Source organism: Papio anubis, chromosome 8 (assembly GCF_008728515.1).
Source record: "Papio anubis isolate 15944 chromosome 8, Panubis1.0, whole genome shotgun sequence".
NCBI classification, from domain to species: domain Eukaryota; kingdom Metazoa; phylum Chordata; class Mammalia; order Primates; family Cercopithecidae; genus Papio; species Papio anubis.
In genome coordinates, this window is record NC_044983.1 from 61,420,091 (window position 1) to 61,444,862 (window position 24,772).

At 40.8% G+C, this 24,772-nt stretch overlaps 1 protein-coding gene across 7 annotated transcripts in view; it reads left to right on the forward strand.

Annotated features, from left to right (window-relative positions):
* The window catches only part of MTFR1 (mitochondrial fission regulator 1), a 114,631-nt gene that overhangs the window by 38,464 nt on the left and 51,395 nt on the right, over positions 1 to 24,772 (forward strand). For all 7 annotated transcript variants that reach the window (XM_017962060.3, XM_031669597.1, XM_003902811.5 and 4 more), the window contains exon 4: positions 12,604 to 12,719. In XM_017962060.3, coding sequence (XP_017817549.1) covers positions 12,604 to 12,719 — 116 coding nt within the window. The remainder of the gene's footprint in view (positions 1 to 12,603; positions 12,720 to 24,772) is intronic.

Here is a 24,772-nt window from a genome sequence, read left to right on the forward strand (position 1 = left end):
GGAGGTTGCAGTGAGCCGAGATCATGCCAGTCCACTCCAGCCTGGGTGACAGAGTGAGACTCCGTCTCAAAAAGAAAATAGAAAGAAATTGACAGATTGGAACTTTCCAAGAAGTAATTTTTTATTTCAGTCTAGGCTTTAAAAAAAAAAAAAACTCATGAAGTCAAACATGCAGAGCCTTATTTATTTATTTATTTATTTAATTGAGAGGGAGTCTCGCTTTTGTCGTCCAGGCTGGAGTACAGTGATGTGATCTTGGCTCAACTGCAACCTCTGCCTCCTGGGTTCAAGCCATTCTCCTGCCTCAGCCTCCTGAGTAGCTGCGATTACAGGTGCCTGCCACCACGCCCAGCTAATTTTTGTACTTTTAGGGGAGATGGCGTTCACCATGTTGGCCAGGCTGGTCTCAAACTCCTGACCTCAGGTGATCTGTCCATCTCTGCCTCCCTAAGTGCTGAGATTACAGGTGTGAGCCACCACGCCTGGCTGCCTTTTTCCTTTTTAATAATCAAAATGAAGAAATCTGTGGTAGTAAGTCTCTCAAGTACTTTCCAAGAATTCAGTTCATTTAGACATGAACTGCTGCTTATTTGCCAGTTTCCTTCAAATAGCTATTATGTTAACTAAGGTTTATAAACTTTTTTCTGATTGTTCAATTCCATCAGTTTCTTTCTAGTTAACTATCTTACCTCCCTCCTAGTTCCAGGAAAACTTACTTCAGCGTTTGCGTTCGTATAGCTAGAGACATGGAGATACCTAACGTTTTCTGATTGCAGCTCCCAAGTCTGCCTTGACAGTCAATGGGCTGAAGTACTAGAGTCACGTACATGTACTTGGGAGAATTCTCTTTCTGGATGTTATTAGTCTATTAAAAGGATATGAGTAGAAAAAGAGGATTCTATTTAACTCATTTGAACTGCATTTGAAAAGAAATGGATTAACATAAGGAGAAGAGTAAGGTAAAAGAAACATTGATGACCTACTTGAGAATGTAGTAGAGACGGAAGCCATTTGTTTATAGTGAGATTTTTATTTCCAGGTATACTGAATCTTTTTTTTTTTTTTTTTTTTGAGACAGAGTTTCGCTCTTGTTGCCCAGGCTGGAGGGCAATGGCAAGTGATCTCGGCTCACTGCAACCTCCGCCTCCCGGGTTCAAGCAGTTCTCCTGCCTCACCCTCCCAAATAGCCGGGATTACAGGCATGCGCCACCATGCCCAGCTAATTTTGTGTTTTTAGTAGAGATGGGGTTTCTCCATGTTAGCCAGGCTGGTCTCGAACTCCCGACCACAGGTGATCGTCTGTCTCGGCCTCCCAAAATGCTGGGATTACAGGCGTGAGCCACCGTGCCCGGCCCATACTGAGTCTTTTTAAATTCAACATTGGTGTTAAAGTATTCTGTCTGGTGGCCGGGCACAGTGGCTCACACTTACAATCCTAGCACTTTGGGAGGCCGAGGTGGGTGGATCACCTGAGGTCGGGAGTTTGAGACCAGCCTGGCCAACGTGGAGAAACCCTGTATCTACTGAAAATACAAAATTAGCTGGGCGTGGTGGCGCATTCCTGTAATCCCAGCTACTCGGGAGGCTGGGGCAGGAGAATCACTTGAACCTGGGAGGTGGAAGTTGCTGTGAGCTGAGATCGCACCAATGTGCTCCAGCCTGGGCAGTAAGAGTGAAACTCTGTCTCAAAAAAAGAAAAATAAAAAGTATTTTGTCTGCTACTTAGTTAAATGTTTTACATATGCTATCATCCTTCTGTATCTCCATTGCTTCTTTATCAGAAATATAAAAGATGTAGTCTTCAAAATGTATAGAGGATGCAGTTTTGAGTAATAATATTGAAAATGCATTTTCCGCCCTATTTTTATAGCTCAATTTAGGGACTAATTGACGTGGAATATATCCAGGCTATCTGGGAGTCCAGTGTGGGTAAATATTATTATTGAAAGTCTGAGACTGGGAGTCTACTGTGGGGCACAGGGCAAGTGGACATCATTATACTGAGACCATATCCAAGTTGAAGTGGATTAAACTGAGAACAGGACAGTCATGGGGTCAATTCAGAAAGTGAAGTTGGGTAGTCAAAACCAGTCTTCCCATTGTCTTCGGTGATTTCACTGTCTTTTGGAGAACCCATCTGAAATGCAGCCTCCTTTTTCTTTGCTTCCTCTACTTCTGTTGACTTTCACTTTCATTCCTTTCCTAGTATTTGCATCACTGGCAACAGCTCAACCCTGTCAGCCTTGAAACCGTTTCACCTTTGAAATTTTAGACCTCAGTATATTCCTTCTAGATCACAGCATCTCCTCCCTGTGCTAGCTAACCCATGTATCTTTGGTCAAGAAAGACTCTTATGTAAATGATAGGCAGTACAGGCACATTCCTTTGTGTTTTGAGCATTAGATGAGATTATCCATGTGAAGTCCTGGGCATAATGACTCATACATAGTGAGTGCAGAGTAAAAGTATTACTGCTAGTAGTGGTTTTGTTATTATCGTTATTGCCCTTTTATAGTTACAGAGCAAATTATCTTACTTGGTTTTCTAATTTAACTCCTTTGGGAGGGGGGCAAGGGATAAAAGACAGCATATATGGTGCAGGGTATACTGCTTGCGTGAGGGGTGCACCTGGATCTCACAAATCACCACTGAAGAACTTACATAACCAAATGCCACCTGTACCCCAATAACTTATAGAAAAGTAAAATAATAATAAATAATTTAACTCCTTTGTTTTACAGATTGGATTTCTGTATATTTTATAGGGTCACAAATCAGAACACATACCAGCACATCTAGTCACACCTTCATCCAATTAATGGGCACAGTGACTATTGTGCTGGCAATAAAATGAGGTGACATATGTAAAAAGCCCTATAAAAGATACCCAATACATGTTTCTTTGCTGTGTTATTGAAGAACAGCCTATAACCTCATAGGTTTTATTACTTCTCCTGTACTTCAGTTAGCTCTAGGAATTAATTGGCTAATTTATACTCAAAACAGATCTCTAGACCCTTCACATTTACTTTGGTTGAAGAAAGCTAACTTCCCCTGGCCCTTTTCTACCTTTCACATGTGTGCATTTCAGCACACCTACACACTTGTGGCCATAAGCGTTTTGTGTTTTTGGATATCATTTTCCTTGTGGAGGTAGGAACTAGATTAAGACACACTAGGAGAACAGACCCTTCTTTGTCTCCTAGTTCTATTCTAGATTCATGACATCTAAAGAAAATTCAGTTCATGGAGGGGCTTGCAAAAGCAGTAAACTCTGGGGGATAAGGAGGAGTGGGATGCAGAGGTTTTAATTTGCAGTGTTTTTTTTTTTTTTTTTTGAGACAGAGTCTTGCTCTGTCACCCAGGCTGGAGTGCAGTGGCTTGATCTCAGCTCACTGCAACCTCTGCCTCCTGAGTTCAAGCGATTCTCTGTCTCACTCTCCCGAGTAGCTGGGATTACAGGCGTGCACCACCACACCTGGCTAATTTATTTATTTTGTATTTATTTTTTTGAGATGGAGTTTCGATCTTGTTGCCCAGACTGGAATGTAATGGCGTAGTCTCAGCTCACAGCAACCCCCACCTCCCGGGTTCAAGCGATTCTCCTGCCGTAGCCTCCCAAGTAGCTGGGATTACAGGCATGCGCCACCACACCCAGCTAATTTTCTATGTTTAGTAGAGATTCACCAGATTCTCCAGGCTGGTCTCGAACTCCTGACCTCAGGTGATCCACCCGCCTTGGCATCCCAAAGTGCTGGGATTACAGGCATGAGCCACCATGCCCATCCTGTAGTGGTTCTTAACACTGGACACATATAAATCGTCAGGAGAGTTAAAAAAACAAAACAAAACAAAACAAAACCCATGCTCAGGCCTCATCCTCCAATGTGGCTCTATATGCTTCCCTACCTCTGTACTAAAATTCTTAGGGAGCTTTTAAAGAAATCCAGGTCCTGTTTAGTAGTTTACTAAATCTGAATTTCATGTATTTGTTTTTTAAAACCTCTTCAGGATCCTATGCAGCTAAAGTTGAGGACCTTAGACATAGTTTTGTTTTAGTGTTTTGCTACAGAAAGTTTGTGTTTACCAACACATTTAAACAGTGACATATTATCTTTTGGCAATTGTAAGTATTCACTAAAGCACTTTTGGGGTACATTTTAACGTATTTTAAGTTGTATGAATTAAAGAGACACATGGAATGTAAGTGTAGTATATTGGGGTATTACTACGTTTAAAAAAAAAAACCTTAAGGCAAAATACCCCCAAATATGTGATTCTGAGTACTACCAAGTGAAGTACTTCAGAATAACCTGGGTTGGGGACTTGGCTGTGTGGTTATAGTAGTTTGAATACCAATACTATTGGGTAATTTCACCTTTTTCTCTCTGGTAAACCTAACCCAAGCTATTTTCTTGGACTGCAAGCAGTGGTTTTTGGAATTGGTGGTAAAGGACTGTTCAGTAACCAAAAGAGTAATGAATGAGATTCCTACGAAAGCTCACACACGGTGATTAAATCTGGAAGTAAAATGGCCATTTGTTATGGCACATCTTTATATAGCAAGTAAACTTGAAATTCATACTTTATGCTAGGTGTTGGTATTGAATGGTGAATGAAACAGACATGTATGTCTGCCCTTATTGGTTATGTGATTCAGTGGGAGAGATATTCAAAAAGTCAATATGCTAATAAAGATATAGTGCTCGGCGGTGGTCAAGCCTGTAATCCCTTTGGGGAGGCCGAGGCAGGCGGATCATGAGGTCAGGAGGTCGAGACCATCCCTGGCTAACAGGTGGAAACCCGTCTCTACTAAAAAATACAAAAGAAATAGCCCGAGTAGCGGTGGCTCCTGTAGTGCTTCTTTCGGGAGCTGAGGCAGGAGAATGGCGTGAACCAGGCTGAGCTTGCAGTGAGCTGAATCCGGCCACTGCACTCCAGCCTGGGGCAGGCTGAACTCGTCTCAAAAAAAGAATGCAAGTATCATTTGTAATAAATGTCATATAGTATGAAGTAGTATAGCATGGGGGAGAATATCAGGAGTTCTCAGGGAAGGCCTCTCTAAAGGAATGACAATTAAGGATTACAAGAGCCTGCTCTACAGGGTTGAGGAGACAAGTAGAGGTTGAGGGAGTCATTGTGTGCAGAGAGAATAGCATGTGCAGAGATCCAAAGGCCAGATATAAATTGTTTGAGAAACCAAGAGAAGGTTCCAGTCAGTCAGGAGCTATTAAAGTGGGAGACTTAGTAGTATCGTATAGTGATCTTTGAACATCTGAGCTGTCTGAAGATGCATACCTGGATTAATATGTAAAATAACTGTTAAATTTAACCACGTGTTTCAATAACTACTAGATAATTTGGAATATGCTAGCATGTGATGTCATACTGTATATGATGTTCATTTTTTGTTATTTTTAGCTATAATTTTATAGTCAGTTAGCCCTTAAAGATTACTGAATTCAGCTACCAATAGTATGTTTCATAAATCTGGCATTGTGGGGCCCAGCGCAGTGGCTCACACCTATAATCCCAGCACTTTGGGAGGCCGAGGTGGGCGGATCACCTGAGGTTAGGAGTTCAAGACCAGCCTGGCCAACGTGGTGAAACCCCATCTCTACTAAAAATAGAAAAATTAGCCAGGCATGATAGCTAGTGCCTGTAATCCCAGCTACTCAGGAAGCTGAGGCAGGAGAATCACTTTAACCTGGGAGGCAGAGGTTGCAGTGAGCCGAGATCACGCTACTGCACTCCAGCCTGGGCGAAAGAATGAGACTCCATCTCAAAAAAAAAAAAAAAAAAGGCATTGTGAAATAGTAGTTTTGAGACTAACTGAATATGGCTAGGCACGGTGGCTCATACCTATAATGTCAGCACTTTGGGAGCCCAAGGTGGGCTGATCACCTGAGGTCAGAATTTGAGACCAGCTTGGCTAACGTGGTGAAACCCTGTCTCTACTAAAAATATAAAAATTAGCCAGGCGTGCTGGCAAGTTCCTGTCATCCCAGCTACTTAGGAGGCTGAGGTAGGGAGAATTGCTTGAACCCAGGAACTGGAGGTTGTAGTGAGCCAAGATCACACCACTGCACTCCAGCCTGGGCAACAGAGCAAGACTCCGTCTCAAAAAAAAAAAAAAAAAAAAAGTAACCAACAAATGTTTGTGGCCATTTTATTCATCTCAGGCAGTTGATCTCTTAAAGACTTGTATTTCCACAAGGATACTGCTGCTTACCCTTAAAGATTATTTTCAGAAATACACACATTTTCCTCCCTCTGGTGGCTTTGTTCTCTTGCCTTCTACTATTCTAAGTGTGTTATATATGGAAACTTTTAATAAATGTTCACTTAAAATAGTGACCATGCAAGAGATACATTTACAACATGGTAACTACAGTTAACAGCAATGTATTGTTTATTGAAAATCACCAAGAGAGTAGATTTTAAGTGTTTTCACCAGAAAAAATAAGTATGTGAGGTAATCCAATTCAATTGAACCACTGCACATATTTCAAACATAATAAATATATACAACTTTGTCATTTTAAAGAATACATTTTTAAAAAGTAATCACATTCAGAAATAGTAGTGACTGAGTCTGGGCTAGAATATTGAATTTAGTGTTCCGTCTTTCAGACTAGTGTTCTTTTCACAGGCATATCACCTGGCAAGTTGATGGTGTCACTGTATGTCACTATACTGTATTAAAATACAGAAATTCTGCTAGGCGCGGTGGCTCACGCCTCTAATCCCAGCACTTTGGGAGGCCGAGGCAGGCGGATCACGAGGTCAGGAGATCGAGACCATCCTGGCTAACACGGTGAAACCCCGTCTCTACTAAAATTACAAAAAATTAGCCAGGCGTGGTGGCGGGCACCTGTAGTCCCAGCTGCTCGGGAGGCTGAGACAGGAGAATGGCGTGAACCCGGGAGGCGGAGCTTACAGTGAGCCGAGATTGCGCCACTGCACTCCAGCCTGGGCGACAGGGCGTGACTCTGTCTCAAAAAAGGAAGGAAAAAAACAAAAAACAGGCCAGGCACGGTGGCTCGCACCTGTAATCTCAGCACTTTGGGAAGCTCAGGTGGGTGGATTACTTGAGGTCAGGAGTTTGAGACCAGCCTGCCCAACATGGTGAAACCTCAACTCTATTAAAAATACAAAAATTAGCTGGGCGGGGTGGCAAGTACCTATAATCCCAGCTACTTGGGAGGCTGATGCAGGAGAATTGCTTGAACCCAGGAGGCTGAGGTTGCAGTGAGCCGAGATCACACCACTGCACTCCAGCCTGGGTGACAGAGTGAGATTTCATCTTAAAAAACAAACAAAAAAAACCTCTGAAATTCTGGTTTTGGTTTTTCTTTTATTTTTTATTTTTCTTGAGACGGAGTCTCAGTCTGTCGCCCAGGCTGGAATGCAGTGGTGCGATCTCGGCTCACTGCAAGCTCCGCCTCCTGGATTCACGCCGTTCTCCTGTCTCAGCCTCCCCAGCAGCTGGGACTACAGGTGCCCGCCACCACGCCCGGCTAATTTTTTGTATTTTTAGTAGAGACGGGGTTTCACTGTGTTAGCCAGGATGGTCTTGATCTCCTGACCTTGTTATCGGCCTGTCTCGGCCTCCCAAAGTGCTGGGATTACAGGGGTGAGCCACCGCGCCCAGCCTGCTTTTAGTTTTTCTTAGCGTGGAAGCAACTGGTAGAAAAAAGAGAAATAATTAAATCTATATAGGTAAAAAGCTAGAGATTATCATTTTACTATGTTGCTATTAAGAATATGTATATGTGGGCCAGGCGTGATGGCTCACACCTGTAATCCCAGCACTTTGGGAGGCTGAAGCGGGTGGATCACTTGAGGTCAGGAGTTTAAGACCACCCTGGCGAACATGGTGAAACCCCGTCTCTATTAAAAATACAAAAATTAGCCAAGCATGGTGGTGGGTGCCTGTAATCCCAGCTACTTGGGAAGCTGAGGAAGGAAAATTGCTTGAACCTGAGAGGTGGAGGTTACAGTGACCTGAGATTGCACCACTGCATTCCGGCCTGGGCAACAGAACAAGACTTGGTCTCAAAAACAAACAAACAAACAAACAAACATACAAAGAATCCATGTATGTTATGCATTTGACTATAAACAAATGGTAGTAAACTAGAATGAGTGTAATTTACTATTATGCCCTTTGCAGCAAATCCTAGTTCCCAGTACTGTGTGTTTATTTTACGAAGTCACAAGAGGATGAAGTTAGTACTCCTAACATTTTTATTCTAAGCTTTTCTACTATTGTACAACATTTGTATTTTACTAATATGCACTTTATGAAATGAACTGATTTTTTTGGTATATTACATTATCAGAATATTTTAAATTAAAGTGGCTTCAGTAAGATTTCTAAAATAAAATTGAATTTTGGGTAACTTGGTGTTATTATTAAATTTTTGCTCTGAATGAAATGTGATTTTGAAAAAAAATTTCTATCTCTTCACTTTTTTTTTTCTTTTTCCACTGACAATAGCTGTAGTAGGACAGGACCTTGCTGGGAACCTTCAGTAAGTTGTCCTTTTCTTTGTCAAACTTTCCATCGGTCATCTATGCATGTCGTGGTGTCTACATCGTATTTCCAAGAATTTCTTAATGTCAGTCCTTGCCAGGGCTGACTTCATCTTGACTTGTACTTTACTAAGTGCATTGTCCTGGAAATTGTCCTTTGTGTCCCATGCCTGTGTCACTCAATGAATGCTTCCTTCACCAACACCTGAAATGGCCTTTTATAAAGATTTTTTTCTGGTTTTATTTTGTCTTTTGAATGAGTTTGACTTAAATGCCAAAACTATTTTGTTTTGTGGGACAGGATGTCAAGTAGAAATGACATACATCTTATCAGTTTTGGAATTGGTTCTTGAGAGCATCATTAACATTTTCATCTTATTGAGCACATATTATGGACATGGTATCATTTACATAATTAAGGCTTAAGTAAGATCCAAATTAAGTCCGTGGAATAGTTTGTTATATCTTGTTGTTTTGTTTCTTAAAAGTTTGTGCAAAACCTGGCATTTTATGTTTAGCATACTAATTTTATGGAGGCATTATTTAATTTTATAGATGTAAAATTGAGAAATGTGTTTAATCCTTAATAACTATTTATGATATCCTGAAAATGAATTAACTTCTATTTCTTTGATTATGTATTCTTAGAAAAGTAGTAGTGGCTGGGCGTGGTGGCACATGCCTATAATCCCAGCACTTTGGGAGGCCAAGGTGGGTGGATCCCTGAGCCCAGGAATTTGAGAACAGCCTCGGCAACATGGCGATATCCCCCATGTCTACCAAAAATACAAAAGATGAACCAGGTGTGGTGGCATGCGCCAGTCATTCTGGAGGCTGATGCAGGTGAATCGCTTGAACTTGGGAGGCGGGAGGTTGCAGTGAGCCAAGATGGTTCCACTGCACTCCACCCTGAGTGACAGAGTGAGACCTGATCTCAACAACAACAAAAAAGAAAAGTAGTACTTTGTTTTTTTGATTTGTTTTTCTTTTTTTCTTCCCTCCTCCCCACACTTTGTTTCCTTTTATAGATGTTTTGAAGAAAACAGCTGTTTTTGTAACTTCTGTAGGAAAGTAAGAAGTCTTTGTCTTAAATATACCTAACTTTCTACCAACTAGTCATTATATTGGAACAGAATTTTTATTTCTGAATAAAGGGTCATGATCAGATTGATCATCTCATGAATTAGCACCTCAGGAAGGCACCATTCAGATTTTAGTCTTAGGATTTGTCTAACACTTGTACAAAACAGCCCATTAAATACCATCTCCGCTAGGAGCCTCACAGGGCTTGGGAACATTCCTGCTGAAGGATAGCCACATAACCCACTTAGAATCTCCTTATTACAGTGTTATGGGAATATCAGGATACCATTCTGTTTTCAGTAATGGGTAGGAACAGAACATTACCTGATTTCTCAACTCTTGAGATCAAATATGATACCCAGTTATGTTATTTAAGTTGTGTGAGATACTGATTTGCTAAATATCTGTTTGGATAAGTTTCTGAACTACATAGGGAGAAGTACAGAAATCATCCCTTTGATCTTATACCTTGAGAATTTACTTACTGAAGTTTATACTTTTTTCCTCATCTGACTACAAATTACTTCCACTACATACAAATTAGTATTTTGAAAGCCTTTTTATCATAATTTCATTATTAGGTTTATTTGTTTTTGTTTTTGTGGAGGGCAAGATTTTAAAATTTCTATTTTTTGAGAGAGTCTCACTCTGTTGCCCAGGCTGGAGTGTGGTGGTATGATCACGGCTCACTGCAGCCTCTGCCTCCTGGGTTCAAATGATTCTCCCACCTCAGCCTCCCGAGTAGCTGTGACTACAGGCGCACGCCACCACGCCTGACAAATTATTTTGTATTTTTAGTAGAGATGGGTATTTCGCCATGTTGCCCAGGTTGATCTCAAGTTACTGGGGCCTCAAGCCATCCACCATCTTGTCCTCACAAAGTGCTGGGATTACAGGCGTGAGCCACCGCACCTGGCTGAATTTAAGGTGCTTTAGATACTCGATGTTCTTAGTACTTTATTGTTAACATTTTTTTTGTGTGTGTGTGACCGAGTCTTGCTCTATCACCCAGGCTGGATTGCAGTGGCGCGATCTCAGCTCACTGCAACCTCTACCTCCCAGGTTCAAGTGATTCTCGTACCTCAGCCTCCCTAGTGTCTGGGGTTACAGGCTCCTGCCACCATGCCCGGCCCTTAAAATGTTATTTTTAATGCTACTTTATTAAGTTGATTAGATGATCATACCAGAAGAGTACACATACCAACAGCTGATATGTTTAACGTTTTATTCATAATATTACTTTGAAGATATTTTAAACTGTCAACAATGTTAGTATTATGTGTCTGCATGATATATTTTGTGTTTAAGGAAGAGGCATTATTTAAATATATTTTCCAAAAGTTTGACTTGGCAATGATGGCATTGAGGAGGTTTGAACAATGCATGAGTCCCAAGGGTAACTTTTTGATAAACATATTAATGACTAAATCTCTTTGGCTTTTTCATTTTTTCCTTAATTAAAAAGTGTGGATTGATTTTCTTTTTTATTTAAACCTCACTCACACTTTTAGGAAGTATTAATCCGATAACTTTATTTAAAAGTTATTATTTGTTGACTTTTTGACTCAGGCATTATTATATGTATAATGAAATGTAAATTTAACTTAGTTATCTTGCTTGTCTTTCAAGATAAGTTTCAAGATATCCTGCTTGTCTTTTTTTTTTTTTCTTTTTCTTTTTGAGACCATCTCACCCTGTCACTCAGGCTAGAGTGCAGTGGTGCAATCTCGGCTCACTGCAACTGCTGCCTCCCGGGTTCAAGCAATCCTCCAACCTCAGCCTCCTGAGTAGCTAGGATTACAGGTGTGTGCCACCATGCCTGGCTAATTTTTTTTGTATTTTCAGTAGAGATGGGGTTTCACCATGTTGGCCAAGCTGGTCTCAAACTCCTGACCTCAAGTGATCTGCCTGCGTTGGCCTCCCAAAGTACTGGGATTGTAGGCAGGAACCACCGCACCTGTCTTTTTTTTTTTTTTTTTGTATTTATTTCAAAATATTCTTTGTTTGCATCCATGTTAAGTTTAGGTAGAGAATTCTGTTCTGCTGTTTGTTCTTTTGTTCTTTAATACTTTTACTTAAAATGTAGGAGATTTAAGGAGTTTTAAAAACCATTTTCAACATTATAATGTATACATATATAAAAACATTATAACAAAACAGTTATATAATAGCCATTTAGAAATATTTCTGGATTTAGCTCAAATTGGTCTTTTGCTTGTTCTTATTTTCTTCCCCCGAGACAGAGTCTTGCTCTGCCACCCAGGCTGGAGTATAGTGGCACGATCTCGGCTCACCGCAACCTCTGCCTGCTGGTTTGCTTGTTCCTATACCCCGCTGCTTACACATACCTTTTAAAATCTCTTTAGAAAAAAGTGGTTTCTCATGCTTAGATTCTAAAATTTTTCTTAATTTTCTAGGATAGTTTTTTAAAAAATCAACTTATAGGCTGGGCGCGGTGGCTCATGTCTATAATCCCAACACTTTGGGAGGCCAAGGCGGGCGGATCACAAGGTCAGGAGTTCTAGACCAGCCTGGTCAACATGGTGAAACCCCATCTCTACTAAAAATACAAAAATTAACCGGGCGTGGTGGTGCGCGCCTATAGTCCCAACTACTCAGGAGACTGGGGCAGAAGAATCACTTGAACCTGGGAGGCGGAGGTTGCAGTGAACCAAATATCGAGCCACCGCACTCCAGCCTGGGTGACAGAGCTAGACTTCATCTCAAAACAAACAAACAAACAAAAAACAACTTACAAAATGAAAACCGAATAAACTTAAATTATAGTTCTGCAATTGTCATATACTGTTAGGCAACACTATGATTATGACTATTAATCATAGAGACCTTCAGTGGAAGAGTTAGAAACCACTCGTGTTTTTAACAGCAGAGCTGACGATTTTCCTTTAGGTGAGTAAAAAAAAAATTTATTCTTAACATTTTGGTGCCAGATGAAGAACTTTCCCTATTTGTACCTTGTAGATTAACAGCCATGCAACAGAATGGAGTCCCAGCCACCCAGGAGAGGATGCAGTGGCTTCTTTTGCTGATGTTGGATGGGTAGCCAAAGAAGAAGGAGAATGTTCAGCAAGACTAAGGTTAGTTTGGAAGGCCATTAGAACTGAGATGCATTATCTGTTTTTTTAAAGAATGATATTATTTGCAGTACTTACTTTTAATAGCCTAATTTTATCTCTAGTAATGCACCCTCTTCTTTTTCTTGAATAGTCTTCTTTTCTATTTATTTTCCTTTTTATCTGAGAGGGTTTCGTTCTGTTTTTCAGGCTGGAGTGCAGTGGTGTGATCTTGCTTCACTGCAGCCTTGACCTCCCAGGCTCTTGTGGTTCTCCCACCTTAGCCTCCCAAGTAGCTGGGATCACAGGCATGCACCACTAACCCCCGATAATTTTTTTTTTTTTTTTTTTTGAGATAGAGTCTTGTTCTGTCACCCAGGCCCCAGTGCAGTGGCATGATCTCGGCTCACTGCAACCTCCAACTCACTGGTTCAAGTGATTTTCCTGCTTCAACTTCCTGAGTAGCTGGGACCACAGGTGTGCGCCTCCATGCCCAGCTAATTTTTGGATTTTTAGTAGAAACGGGATGTCACCATGTTAGCCAGGCTGGTCTCGAACTCTTGACCTCAGATGATCCACCCGTCTCGGCCTCCCAAAGTGCTAGGATTACAGAGGTGAGCCACCACGCCCAGCCTATTTTTGTATTTTTTTTGTAGAGATGAGTTTTCGCCATGTTGCCTAGGCTGGTCTGTTCATTTTCAAGACTTGGCTAGTATTTTTAAAGTTTTTAGAGACATATAATTATGTCCTAAGTCCTCATGGACAGAATTCCTTGTCCTTCAGCAGTTTACATTCTAATATAAGAGACCAGAAAGAATGATCATTAATAATTTAGATAAGTACAGTAATTACAAAGGTCTCACTGGGGCAAAGGGATCCATCTGGATCATAGTAGAGAATTTTTGTGTAATTGGAGAATGTTTCCTAAAAATTTTGAGTCAAAAGAAGATTAAGAAGGAAATCAATTGATACTGTAAAGTCTACAAAGTAATTACGGATGGTCACTGCAGGATGAGAGATGTTCAGCAAGACTTCTCAGGAGGAAATGCTAGAGCTCCATCATGAGGCTGAGTGGGAGCCAAGTAAATGGAAGGCTGGTATTCCTGGAAGAGTAAAGAACTTGTTTTAAGGTAATACCAGGAGACATTGTGGCATGTTTGGGAACTGCCAGATGGCTCAGTGAGTCTAGAGAGCAGAAAAGAAGGATAAGCTGTAGGAGATGAGGATGAGAAGTAGGTTGAGGTTTAGAAGTCTTACACGTGACACTAAGAAACATAGAAAAGTTCACGTTTGTGGAAAGCAATATAGAACCTGAAAGCAATGTGGAACCATGGAAGAAATTTGAGCACTAGTAAAACCAACGTGTAAACAGTATGAAGAATAGAAAAGAAGGCCGGGTGTGGTGGCTCACACCTGTAATCCCAGCACTTTAGGAGTCCGAGGAAGGTGGATCGTGAGGTCAGGAGATCGAGACCATCCTGGCTAACACAGTGAAACCCTGTCTCTAATAAAAATACAAAAAAAAATTAGCCAGGCATGGTGGCGCATGCCTGTAGTCCCAGCTCCACGGGAGGCTGAGGCAGGAGAATGGCTTGAACCTGGGAGGCAGAGCTTGCAGTGAGCCAAAATCACGCCACTGCACTCCACACTCCAGCCTGGGTGACAGAGCGAGACTCCGTCTCAAAAAAAAAAAAAAGAAAAGAGCCAGACTAAGAGATAGACCAACTAGGAGATGATCAGAATTTAACTGAATTAAGAAACTGGCAGAAGAGGTTCAAAGCTAAATGAGATTCAGAATAATTAAAATGACATGGAATAATTAAAATGACATAGAAACTTATTAGATATGGAGATTAAGGAAGGAAGAGCCTACAGAGTCAGAGTCTAGTTATCCTAAATTCTCAGGTTTCCATCTAGGATAAATATAAGGATGGTAAAACAATTTTTTTTTTTTTTTTTTGAGACGGAGCCTCTCTTGGTTGCCCAGGCTGCAGGCTGGAGTGCAGTGGCGCTATCTTGGCTCACTGTGACTCCCACCTCCCGGGTTCAATCGATTCTCTTACCTCAGCCTCCCGAGCAGCTGGTATTACAGATGCCCGCCATGATGCCCAGCTAATTTTTGTATTTTTATTCATTTTTTATTTTATTTTATTTTATTTTATTTTTTTTTGAGAGGGAGTCTCGCGCTGTCGCCCAGGCTGGAGTGCAGTGGCCGGATCTCAGCTCACTGCAAGCTCTGCCTCCCGGGTTTGCGCCATTCTCCTGCCTCAGCCTCCCGAGTAGCTGGGACTACAGGCGCCCGCCACCTCGCCCAGCTAGTTTTTTGTATTTTTTAGTAGAGACGGGGTTTCACTGTGTTAGCCAGGATGGTCTCGATCTCCTGACCTCGTGATCCGCCCGTCTCGGCCTCCCAAAGTGCTGGGATTACAGGCTTGAGCCACCGTGCCCGGCCAATTTTTGTATTTTTAATAGAGACAGGGTTTCCCAACATTGGCCAGGCTGGTCTTGAACTCCTGACCCCAGGTGGTCCACCTGCCTTGGCTTCTCAGAGTGCTGGGATTATAGGCGTGAGCCACTGCGCCCAGCTGTAATTTATACGAATGTAGGAAAACAGATTGTTTTGGCTGAGGAGAGTAAGAGAGGGTAGTCTAGTCTGGAATATATTATGTTTGAGTTTTCTGTGAGATATTCACCTTGATCTAGAAACAGTTTATATGAATAGATATTGGTAAGGAAGGCCTATAGTCTATAATATTTAGATAGAATGGCTGAATATGAGACTGCCCAAGAAGCATGTATAGAACGTGAAGAGCATTTGTACCTTGAGTAAAACCAGCATTTTGAAGTTAAAGGAAAGAAAAAGCCTCCTCCCCTGATCACCCTCCCTGCCCCCCGCCCCCCACCCAACCCATCACCCAAAGAGCAGCTAACAGGCAGGAGAAGACCTGGTAGAGGGTATTGTTATGGAAGCAGAGGAGGTAGAGTTTTTATAGAAGAGGAGTGGTGATCAGTGTCAAATACTTAGAGGCTGAGTAAATAGAAAAACTAGCACGTTTCAATTTTGTTTTTCAGTTGGAAGATTATCATTGACTTTAGCAAGAGTAATTTCATTTGAGTGGTATTAGCTGGATAAAATAAGAATCAAATAATCCAAGAGCAAAGAAGGAACTTGATTTGAGTGACAAGTAGAAATAAGGACATAGCAGTAGATAAACACAGGGATTGCAGGATTAGCAGGTAAAGAGCCTTTCTTTTTTAAGATGTTTATTTTATTTAAACTTTTTATTTTGAGACAATTGTAGATTCTTCACATGTATAAGAAACAATACAGAGAAATTCCGCATGCTTTTCACTCAGTCTCCTTCAATGGTAACATTCTGCAAAACTATAGTACAGTATCACAGCAGGATATTGATGTTGATAAGGCAAGATGCAGGACATTTCCATACTACAGAGATCCTCCACTTGCCCTATTATGGCCACACGTACTTCTCTTCCATCCCCAACCTCAACTCCTTCTTAATGACTAGCACCTACTAATCTGTTCATTTTAACTATTTTATCATTTAAAGAATGTTAAATACATTGAATCATGTAATATGTAACCTTTTTTTTTTTTTTTTGAAACAGAGTCTCGCTCTGTCACCCAGGCTGGAGTGCAGTGATGCAATCTTGGGTTACTGCAACCTCTGCCTCCTGAGTTTAAGCAATTCTCCTGCCTCAGCCTCCCAAGTAGCTGGGGTTACAGGTATGTGCCACCATACCTGGCTAATTTTTGAATTTTTAGTGTATGTGGGATTTCACCATGTTAGCCAGGCTGGTCTTGAACTCCTGGCCTCAAGTGATTCATCTGCCTCGGCTTCGCAAAGTGCTGGGATTACAGGCGTGAGCCACTGTGCCTGGCCAATGTGTAACCTTTTAGGACCGGCTTTTCTTTTTTGGAGGCAGAGACTCCGTCTGTCACCCAGGCTGGAGTGCAGTAGTATGATCTCGGCTCACTGCAACCTCTGCCTCCCAGGTTCAAGCGATTCTTCTGCCTCAGCCTCCCAAGTAGCTGGAATTACAGGCGCTTGCCTCCACGCCTGGCTAATTTTTGTATTTTTAGTAGAGACGGGGTTTCACCATGTTGGCCAGGCTGGTCTTGAACTCCTGACCTCAGGTTATCTACCTGCCTCAACCTCCCTAAGTGCTGGGATTACAGGCGTGAGCCACCGCGCCTGGCCAAACAAAGGCGTCTCTCCGAGCCAGAATGGAACCAGCACCTAAGGATGGCCATAGGCGTGCACCTATAGTCCTCCGCTCTACCAGCTGAGCTGTTGAAGGGGGCGGGACTGGCTTTTTAAACTCAGCATTGTTCTCTGGCTGTTCATCTAAATTGTTGTGTGCATCAAGAACTTGATCCTTTTTAATTGCTCAGTAGTAGTCATTGGTATGGATGTATTACAGTTTGTTTAATCATACAGTAATTGATGGACATCTACTTTGATTCCAGTTTTTGGCTGTTAAAGTTAGTATATAAACATTTGTGTATAGGTTTTTGAGTGACTGACTATAAGTTTTCGTTTTTCTGAGATAAATGTCTTTGAGTGCAGTTGCTGGGTCAAATAGTAGTTACTTAGTTTTTCAAGAAACTGACAAACTGTTTTCTAGAGCCTATTTTACATCCCTTTGGCAGTATATGGCTAATTCAGTTTCTCTGCATTATTTCCTTAATAGCTAATGATGATAAACTTCTTTTTATGCCATCTGTATATTCTTTCAGGTAAAACGTATCATGTCTTTTGCTCATTTTCTAACTGGGTATTTTTGAGATTTCTTTATATATTCTAGATATGAATCCTTGTCACATACATGGTTTATAAATATTTTCTCCTACTCTGTGGCTTGTCTTTTCATACATTTAATGGGGTCTTTCATGGAGCAAAAATTTTTCATTTTGATGAAGTCTAATTTATTTATTTTTTTATTGATCATGCTTTTGGTGTCAAATTTAAGAGCTCTTTGTCTAGCCCTAGATCCTGAGACTTCTTTTTCCCTAAGAGGTTTATAGTTTTATATTTTACATTTGAGTCCATGAATTTTTTTTTTTTTTCCAGAAGGATCTGGCTCTGTCACCCAGGCTGGAGTGCAGTGGCACGATCAGCTCACTATAACCTCTGCCTCATGGGCTCAAGCAATCCTCTCACCTTAACCTCCTAAGTAGCTGGGGTTATAGATACATGCCACCATGCCTGGCTGTTTTTTGTAAAGATGGGTTTTTGCCATGTTGCCTAGGCTGGTCTCAAACTCCTGAGCTCAAGCAATCCGCCCACCTTAGCCTCCTGAAGTGCTGGAATTACAGGTGTGAGCCACTGTGCCCAGCCTTAAATTTGTGATTCTTTTCAAGTTAATTTTTTCATACAGGTTGAACAACCCTAATTTGAAAATCCAAAATCAGAAGTGTTCCAAACTCCAACTTTTTAGAAAATAGAATAAAAAAAAAAAAAAACTTTTAGGTTCAGGGGTACATGTGCTGGTTAGTTACATGGGTAAATTGCATGTTATGGGTGTTTGTTGTACAGATTATTTCATCACCCAGGTAATAAGCATAGGACTCAATAGGTAGTTTTTTGATCCTCACCCTCCACTCTCAAGTAGGTCGTGGTGTGTGTTGTTCCCTTCTTTTTTTTTTTTTTGGTACGGAGTTTCACTCTTGTTGCCCAGGCTGGAGTGCAGTGGCACGATCTCAGCTCACTGAGACCTCCACCTCCCCGGTTCAAGTGATTTTCATGCCTCAGCCTCCCAAGTAGCTGGGATTACAGATGTGCGCCACCACGCCCACCTAATTTTTGAATTTTTAGTAGAGACAGGGTTTCACCATCTTGGTCAGGCTGATCTCAAACTCCTGACATCAGGTGGTCACCCGCCTCAGCCTCCCAAAGTGCTGGGATTACAGGTGTGAGCCACTGCACCCAGCTGCCCTTCTTTTTGTCCATGTGCACTCAGTGTTTAACTCTCATTTGTAAGTGAGAACATGTGGTATTTGGTTTCTGTTCCTGTGTAAGTTTGCTTAGGATAATGGCTTCCAGTTCCATCCATGTTGCTGCAAAGGAATGATCTCCTTGTTTTTTTGTGACTGTGTAGTATTCCATGGTGTCTATCTACCACATTTTCTTTATGCAGTCTACCATTGATGGACATTTAGGTTGATTCCGTGTCTGCTGTTGTGAATAGTGCTGTGATGAACAGATGTGCAGAATGATTTATTTTCCTTTGGGTTATATACCCAATAGAGGGATTGCTGGGTCAAATAATAGTTCTCTTTTAAGTTCTTTGAGAAATCTTCACATTCCTTTCCACAGTGACTGAACTAATTTACATTCCCACCAGCAGTCTATAAGTATTCCCTTTCTCTGCAACCGCACCAGCATCTCAGGCAGTGGGCAGGGCCATAAAGCTCCCAAGCAATTATGTCCTTTGTCTTTGGAGTTCCTCGGCTTTCCCATGGAGCGTGTAGCTGCAATCCACCTCCTTCAAAGTGTCTGTGGATTCTCTGGCTTTCCTGGTATGTTCCTGCAGTAGTTCTTGGAGCAAAAGTTCACCATGTGGGTCTGTGCACGCTGCTCTGTTTGTCCAAGTGGGAGCTGCAAGTTAGTCCTGCCTGCTCTGTGCCATTTTCCCCAAATGGGACCTACCCTTCTGTGTTTATAACTTACAGTTTAAGTCCCTATAGAAACAAATTCTATTTAAGACTGTTCATATGTTGCAGTTTTTCTGCCTCTCATATTTATATTTGTATGAAAGCTGAAGCTCTTCAGTATATTTCTTATTTCTTCCTTGAAATTTATGTTGATAACATTTCTGTAACAATTATTTATAATGTCATACTATTATGTCTCTGGGAAAACAGGATACGTATGAGTCTTTCATAATTGGTTATTATAGAAATGATTTTTTTCAAATGCACTGAACTTCAGATTTTTATTTATAAACTAGAAGTACAGGCTGAGCACAGTGGCTTATGCTTATCATTTCAGCACTTTGGGAGGTCGAGGTGGGTGGGTTGCTTGACCCCAGGAGTTCAAGATGAGCCTGGGCAACATGGCAAAACTCCGTCTCTACAAAAAATACCAAATACCAAAATTAGCTGGGTGTGGTGGTGCACACCTGTTGTCCTAGCTACCTGAGAGGCTGAGGTGAGAGGATTGCTTGAGCCTGGGAGGTCAACGCTGCAGTGAACCATGAATGCACCATTGCACTCCCGCCTCAGCGATGGATCGAAACATGTCTAAAAAAAAAAGAAAAAAAGAAAAAAAAAGGGCAACATATTTCTATAAAATACAAGTATTCTACTTTGAGAAGAGAATTTTCAATAACATGAGAAAACTGTTAGTACAGTGGCATGCACAAAGTAAGGCCTCATTGTTTTTTCTCTTTTCTGTACACATTTTTTAATTAACAGAAGCATTGACATCCTGATAACTGATGATCAGTTATGAATATAACTGATAATCTCATCTAAGATAAAGTGTTCTCCTTCATAGTAGTATTCTAAGGAGAATGTATAGTCTGTCAAAGGAAAATAAACCTTGGGACGCCCAAATAACTAAGCCAAAGGGAAAAGTCAAGCTAGGAACTGCATCAGGCAAACCTGCCTCCCAAAGCTTTGCATCACAGCAAAGCTGCCTCTGTAGCTATGTAAGATAGCTACATTATCAAAAAGCTACATACCTCTCTTACAATTTGCCTGCTAGGAAATTCCTTGTGGGCCCCAAGATCTTTACCCTAAAACAGTTCTGCTAAATTTGATGCTGACAATGTGAATTGATAGTTTTCTTCACAGGTGTCGGAAAAGGACAGAACTCAAAAGTTATCCCGCTGCTCGTCTGAAACAAATGCTTATCTGATTGCTTCCTGTGCCCTATGTTTATTTTATGTAAAAATGCAGATTCACTGAGCTAGAGGAATGCATAAGTGACTAGTCCTCTACCGCCCCTCACATGTGAACAGCTGATCAGAGATTTAAAAGAATGTAAACTTTTGTCTCTTATCTACTCCCACCTTTTAAAAATTCCTTCCTCTTTCTCTAATATCTGCCCATTCCCCTTTAAATACTGAAGCCCTCAAAATCATTTTTGGAGAAAGGCACTGATCTGTCTCCTAGGTGCACACCTTTTTTTTTTTTTTTTTTTTTGAGACGGAGTCTCGCGCTGTGTCACCCAGGCTGGAGTGCAGTGGCGCGATCTCGGCTCACTGCAAGCTCCGCCTCCCAGGTTCACGCCATTCTCCTGCCTCAGCCTCCGAGTAGCCCGCCACCACGCCCGGCTAGTTTTTTGTATTTTTAGTAGAGACGGGGTTTCACCATGTTAGCCAGGATGGTCTTGATCTCCTGACCTCATGATCCACCCGCCTCGGCCTCCCAAAGTGCTGGGATTACAGGCTTGAGCCACCGCGCCCGGCCACACATCTTTAACCTTGGTAAAATAAACTTCTAAATTGTTTGAGACCTGTCTCAGATACTTTTTGGTTTGTAAGTCTTTGGATAAATATACAGTATAACATTTGTACTGTATGATGAAGTTAAAGACTGTAATCTCTGAGACCTTTAGTTGACATCATAGATATTGTCATCAAGCGTTTGATTGCTTCCAAAGTAGAAGAGCAGCTAAGGAGCTTTGAAATATTTAAAGTTTAATTTGTTCATTCTATATTAATATATTAATTTCTAATTGTATCCAGTTCTTCTGTAGAGTGTCACGTACAATATCAAACTCATTTACTAAATAAAAATGTATGGGTTCATAGAACTTAAAAATGTTTCAGATAGCAGTTTTCCTTATCCTAGGATGTTTGCAATCTAATGAGGAAGATGAACATATTTATAGAAGTCTGTAATATAAGGATAGTGAATAAAGTGAGACTGAGGTGATGATATCCAGCTTGATTTTTCAAGTGTCAGCATTAAGTATAAGATGGAATGTGCTGTTTTTTAAGGAATGTCAGGGAAGATCCCCAAACTCATAGAGAATGATAGAGTAGCAAGAGTCCGTAGGAAATACTTAACAAGCAAGCAGGCCAGCTCCACAGCTCCAGAGGTGCAAAAGTAGGCCAGGAGACTCGGTGGATCAGAGCAATCAGAGCAAGGTTTCCTACTCACAGCACATCAAACTGCAGATGTTACTGGTTTCTATTTTATTCTTCATTACTTGACAGTAGACATGAACATACATTATTAAAATAGCATATTCAAGGAAGAAGGATTATTTTTGTTAAATATCACTTTTAGGAAGATCCAACTTCTGAAATATAAAACAACAGAAGGGTTGTGTTGAACAGAGCCTAGAACAGCTAATGAGGGAATCCCACTAGTTTTCTGGGTCTGTAGCCTACAACACTCCTGCCTGTTCCCACTGTAGATCCTCTCATAGATTGCTTCCACTGTCAAAATGATTTCCCATTCTAGTTGTCTTTATCCAGCTACTTGCCCACTTTGAAAAGATTGTTAGTTTTCTTTTCTTTTTTTTTTTTTTTTTTTTGAGACAGAGTCTCGCTGTGTTGCCCAGGCTGGAATGCAGTGGCACGATCTTGGCTCATTGCAACCTCCACTTCCCGGGTTCAAGTGATTCTCTTGCCTCAGCCTCCCAAGGAGCTGGTGGTATTACAGGTGCCCGCCAACACACCCAGCTAATTTTTGTACTTTACTTTAGTAGAGACGGAGTTTCACCATGTTGGCCAGGCTGGTCTTGAACTCCTGACCTCAAGTGATCTGCCTGCCTCAGATTAATAGTTTTCTACCCAACTTTGTATTTCAGGAAACTAAATTGCCAGGTTTTTTTTCTCCCTGGATTCTAAGACAATAGAGTATGGTTTTTTGTTTGTTTTTTTAACCTTCCTAGGTTGTTCTGTAAACTAAAAAGATGAGGGAGGGTCAGTAGAAATCATTTTGGGAACAGGGCACATCTAATTTAAAACTGTGTCAGATTTTGAGTTTCCCTTAACTGTGAGATGAGGGAAAGGACCCCAGAGGTGTATTATATTTAACTTAGGGTTCTTCAATATGGATGATGGAGCTAAAAAGGCCTTTGCATTTATGTAAATTGTGCTACAAAAGTGGCTTCCCTTGACAGTAACATGGAAAAAAGAGAACTAGATAATTCAGTGTAGTGTTATTCTAAGTAAGAACCTGTGTGCCTTAGGGAATTTTGGACCCAATATAAACAAAATATGACCAAAACGAACAAACAAAACCAGTAGAAATCTCCCTAGCAGAAATTGGTATCTAGAAAATGGTTTTAAGAAACATCAGTTAACTGTTAAAAGTTTAAGGTAATGGAAAAAAAAAAAGGAAAGGGAAGGAAGAAATATCAGGCCTGCACAATATAATACCAACACTTTGAGAGACTTGAGGCCAGGAGTTCATGACCAGCCTGGGCAACATTGTGAGACCCTGTCTCTTAAAAAAAAAAAAAAAAAAGAAAGAAAAGAAAAAAATTAGCCAGGCATGGGTGGCACGCACCTATAGTCCTAGCTACTCAGGAAGCTGAGGCAGGAGGATCACTTGAGCCTAGGAGTTGGCGGTGTGGGTAACAGAGTGAGATCCTATCTCAAAAAAAGAGAAACATCACCTTTTGGCTGTTTATCCTCTGCTTTTGGTACATCCATGCTTGATGTCTCTGTTATTTTATTTTATTTTTTGAGATGGAGTCTTGCATTGTCATCCAAGCTGGAGTGCAGTGGCGTGATCTCGGCTCACTGCAACTGCCACTTCCCAGGTTCAAGTGATTCTTGTGCCTCAGCCTCCCTAGTAGCTGGGATTATAGGCGCCTGCCACCATACTCAGCTAATTTTTGTATTTTTAGTAGAGACATGGTTGCACCCTGTTGGCCCAGGCTGGTCTTTAACTCTGGACCTCAGGTGATCCACCCACCTCAGGCTCCCAAAGTGTTGGTATTACAGGCGTGAGCCACCCCGCCTGGCCTCTTTGTTATTTCTGTTTTTGTATTTGTTTTTATTTCTTAAAATTTCTCTGAATTACAGAAATTCTTGAAAGAATCTATCTCTTATTTTGGATTTATTCTGTCTTTGTATTCTAGTTCTTAATAGCCCTCTGTTCTTAAGGATGGCAAAACAGATTGGTTTTAAGAATGAATGGTTTGTTGACTGTCTTAAAAAAAAAAACGCAGGACTCTGTGGCTCATGCTTGTAATTCAAGTACTTTGGGAGGCCAAAGCTAAAGGATCCTTTGAACCCCAGAGTTATACCAGCCTGGGCAACATAGGGAAACCCTATCTGGGCTCTTAAACCTTCACAGGTCCTATAATTACTTTGTTTGAGCCCATAAATATTAAAGTATTTCACATAAGGAAATGCTGAATTATATAATTAAAGATAGAAAAATAGTATAGCGTACAGTTCTTCACTGTTAATTGTCTTACCAAAGGTCCTAAACTTTTTTGTTCTTACCCTGGCACAATAGTGTTCAAGATTAAAGAGTAATTTGTCCTTTATTTTCAGTAAAAAAAGCAAAAAGATAAAAATTCATCATGGAAGCTATGGGGAGATAGAGAAAGTTAATCCTTTTTTTTTTTTTAAACACTGTAGTTTCCGCTCAGTATTTATTAATTTTCTCTTACAGTTTATTTTGCCTTGAAGATGTTTTAAAGAAAGTAAGCTGTTCAAATATGCCTTGCAATTGCTGTCTTAATCTAGTGTGTCATATTATCTTGTTCCAATTCTGGAACAAGATTATTGAAGGGTCAGTGTTCATAGAATTTGAAGACTGGCTTACTTGAATGATAACATTTTAAAACAAACTTGTAAGAATTTAATACTTTGGATCCTTTAATGTCTAGGAGAATTTTAGGGGAAGGAGGATATAATCTTTACTGATGTGGCCACTGGTTTTTAAATAAACAGTACTATAATATCATTTTTTATTTATCAGTAACAAAGGTTCTGGTATCCAACATTTATTTTCTGTATATAGGCTGCATGAATCCTCTGTACATAATATGAAAACAATCATCCACATTTCTATTCACAGATATGAATATATTCATTCTTTCAGGTAGGTTTGGTAAACAAAGCAAAATTTTGCT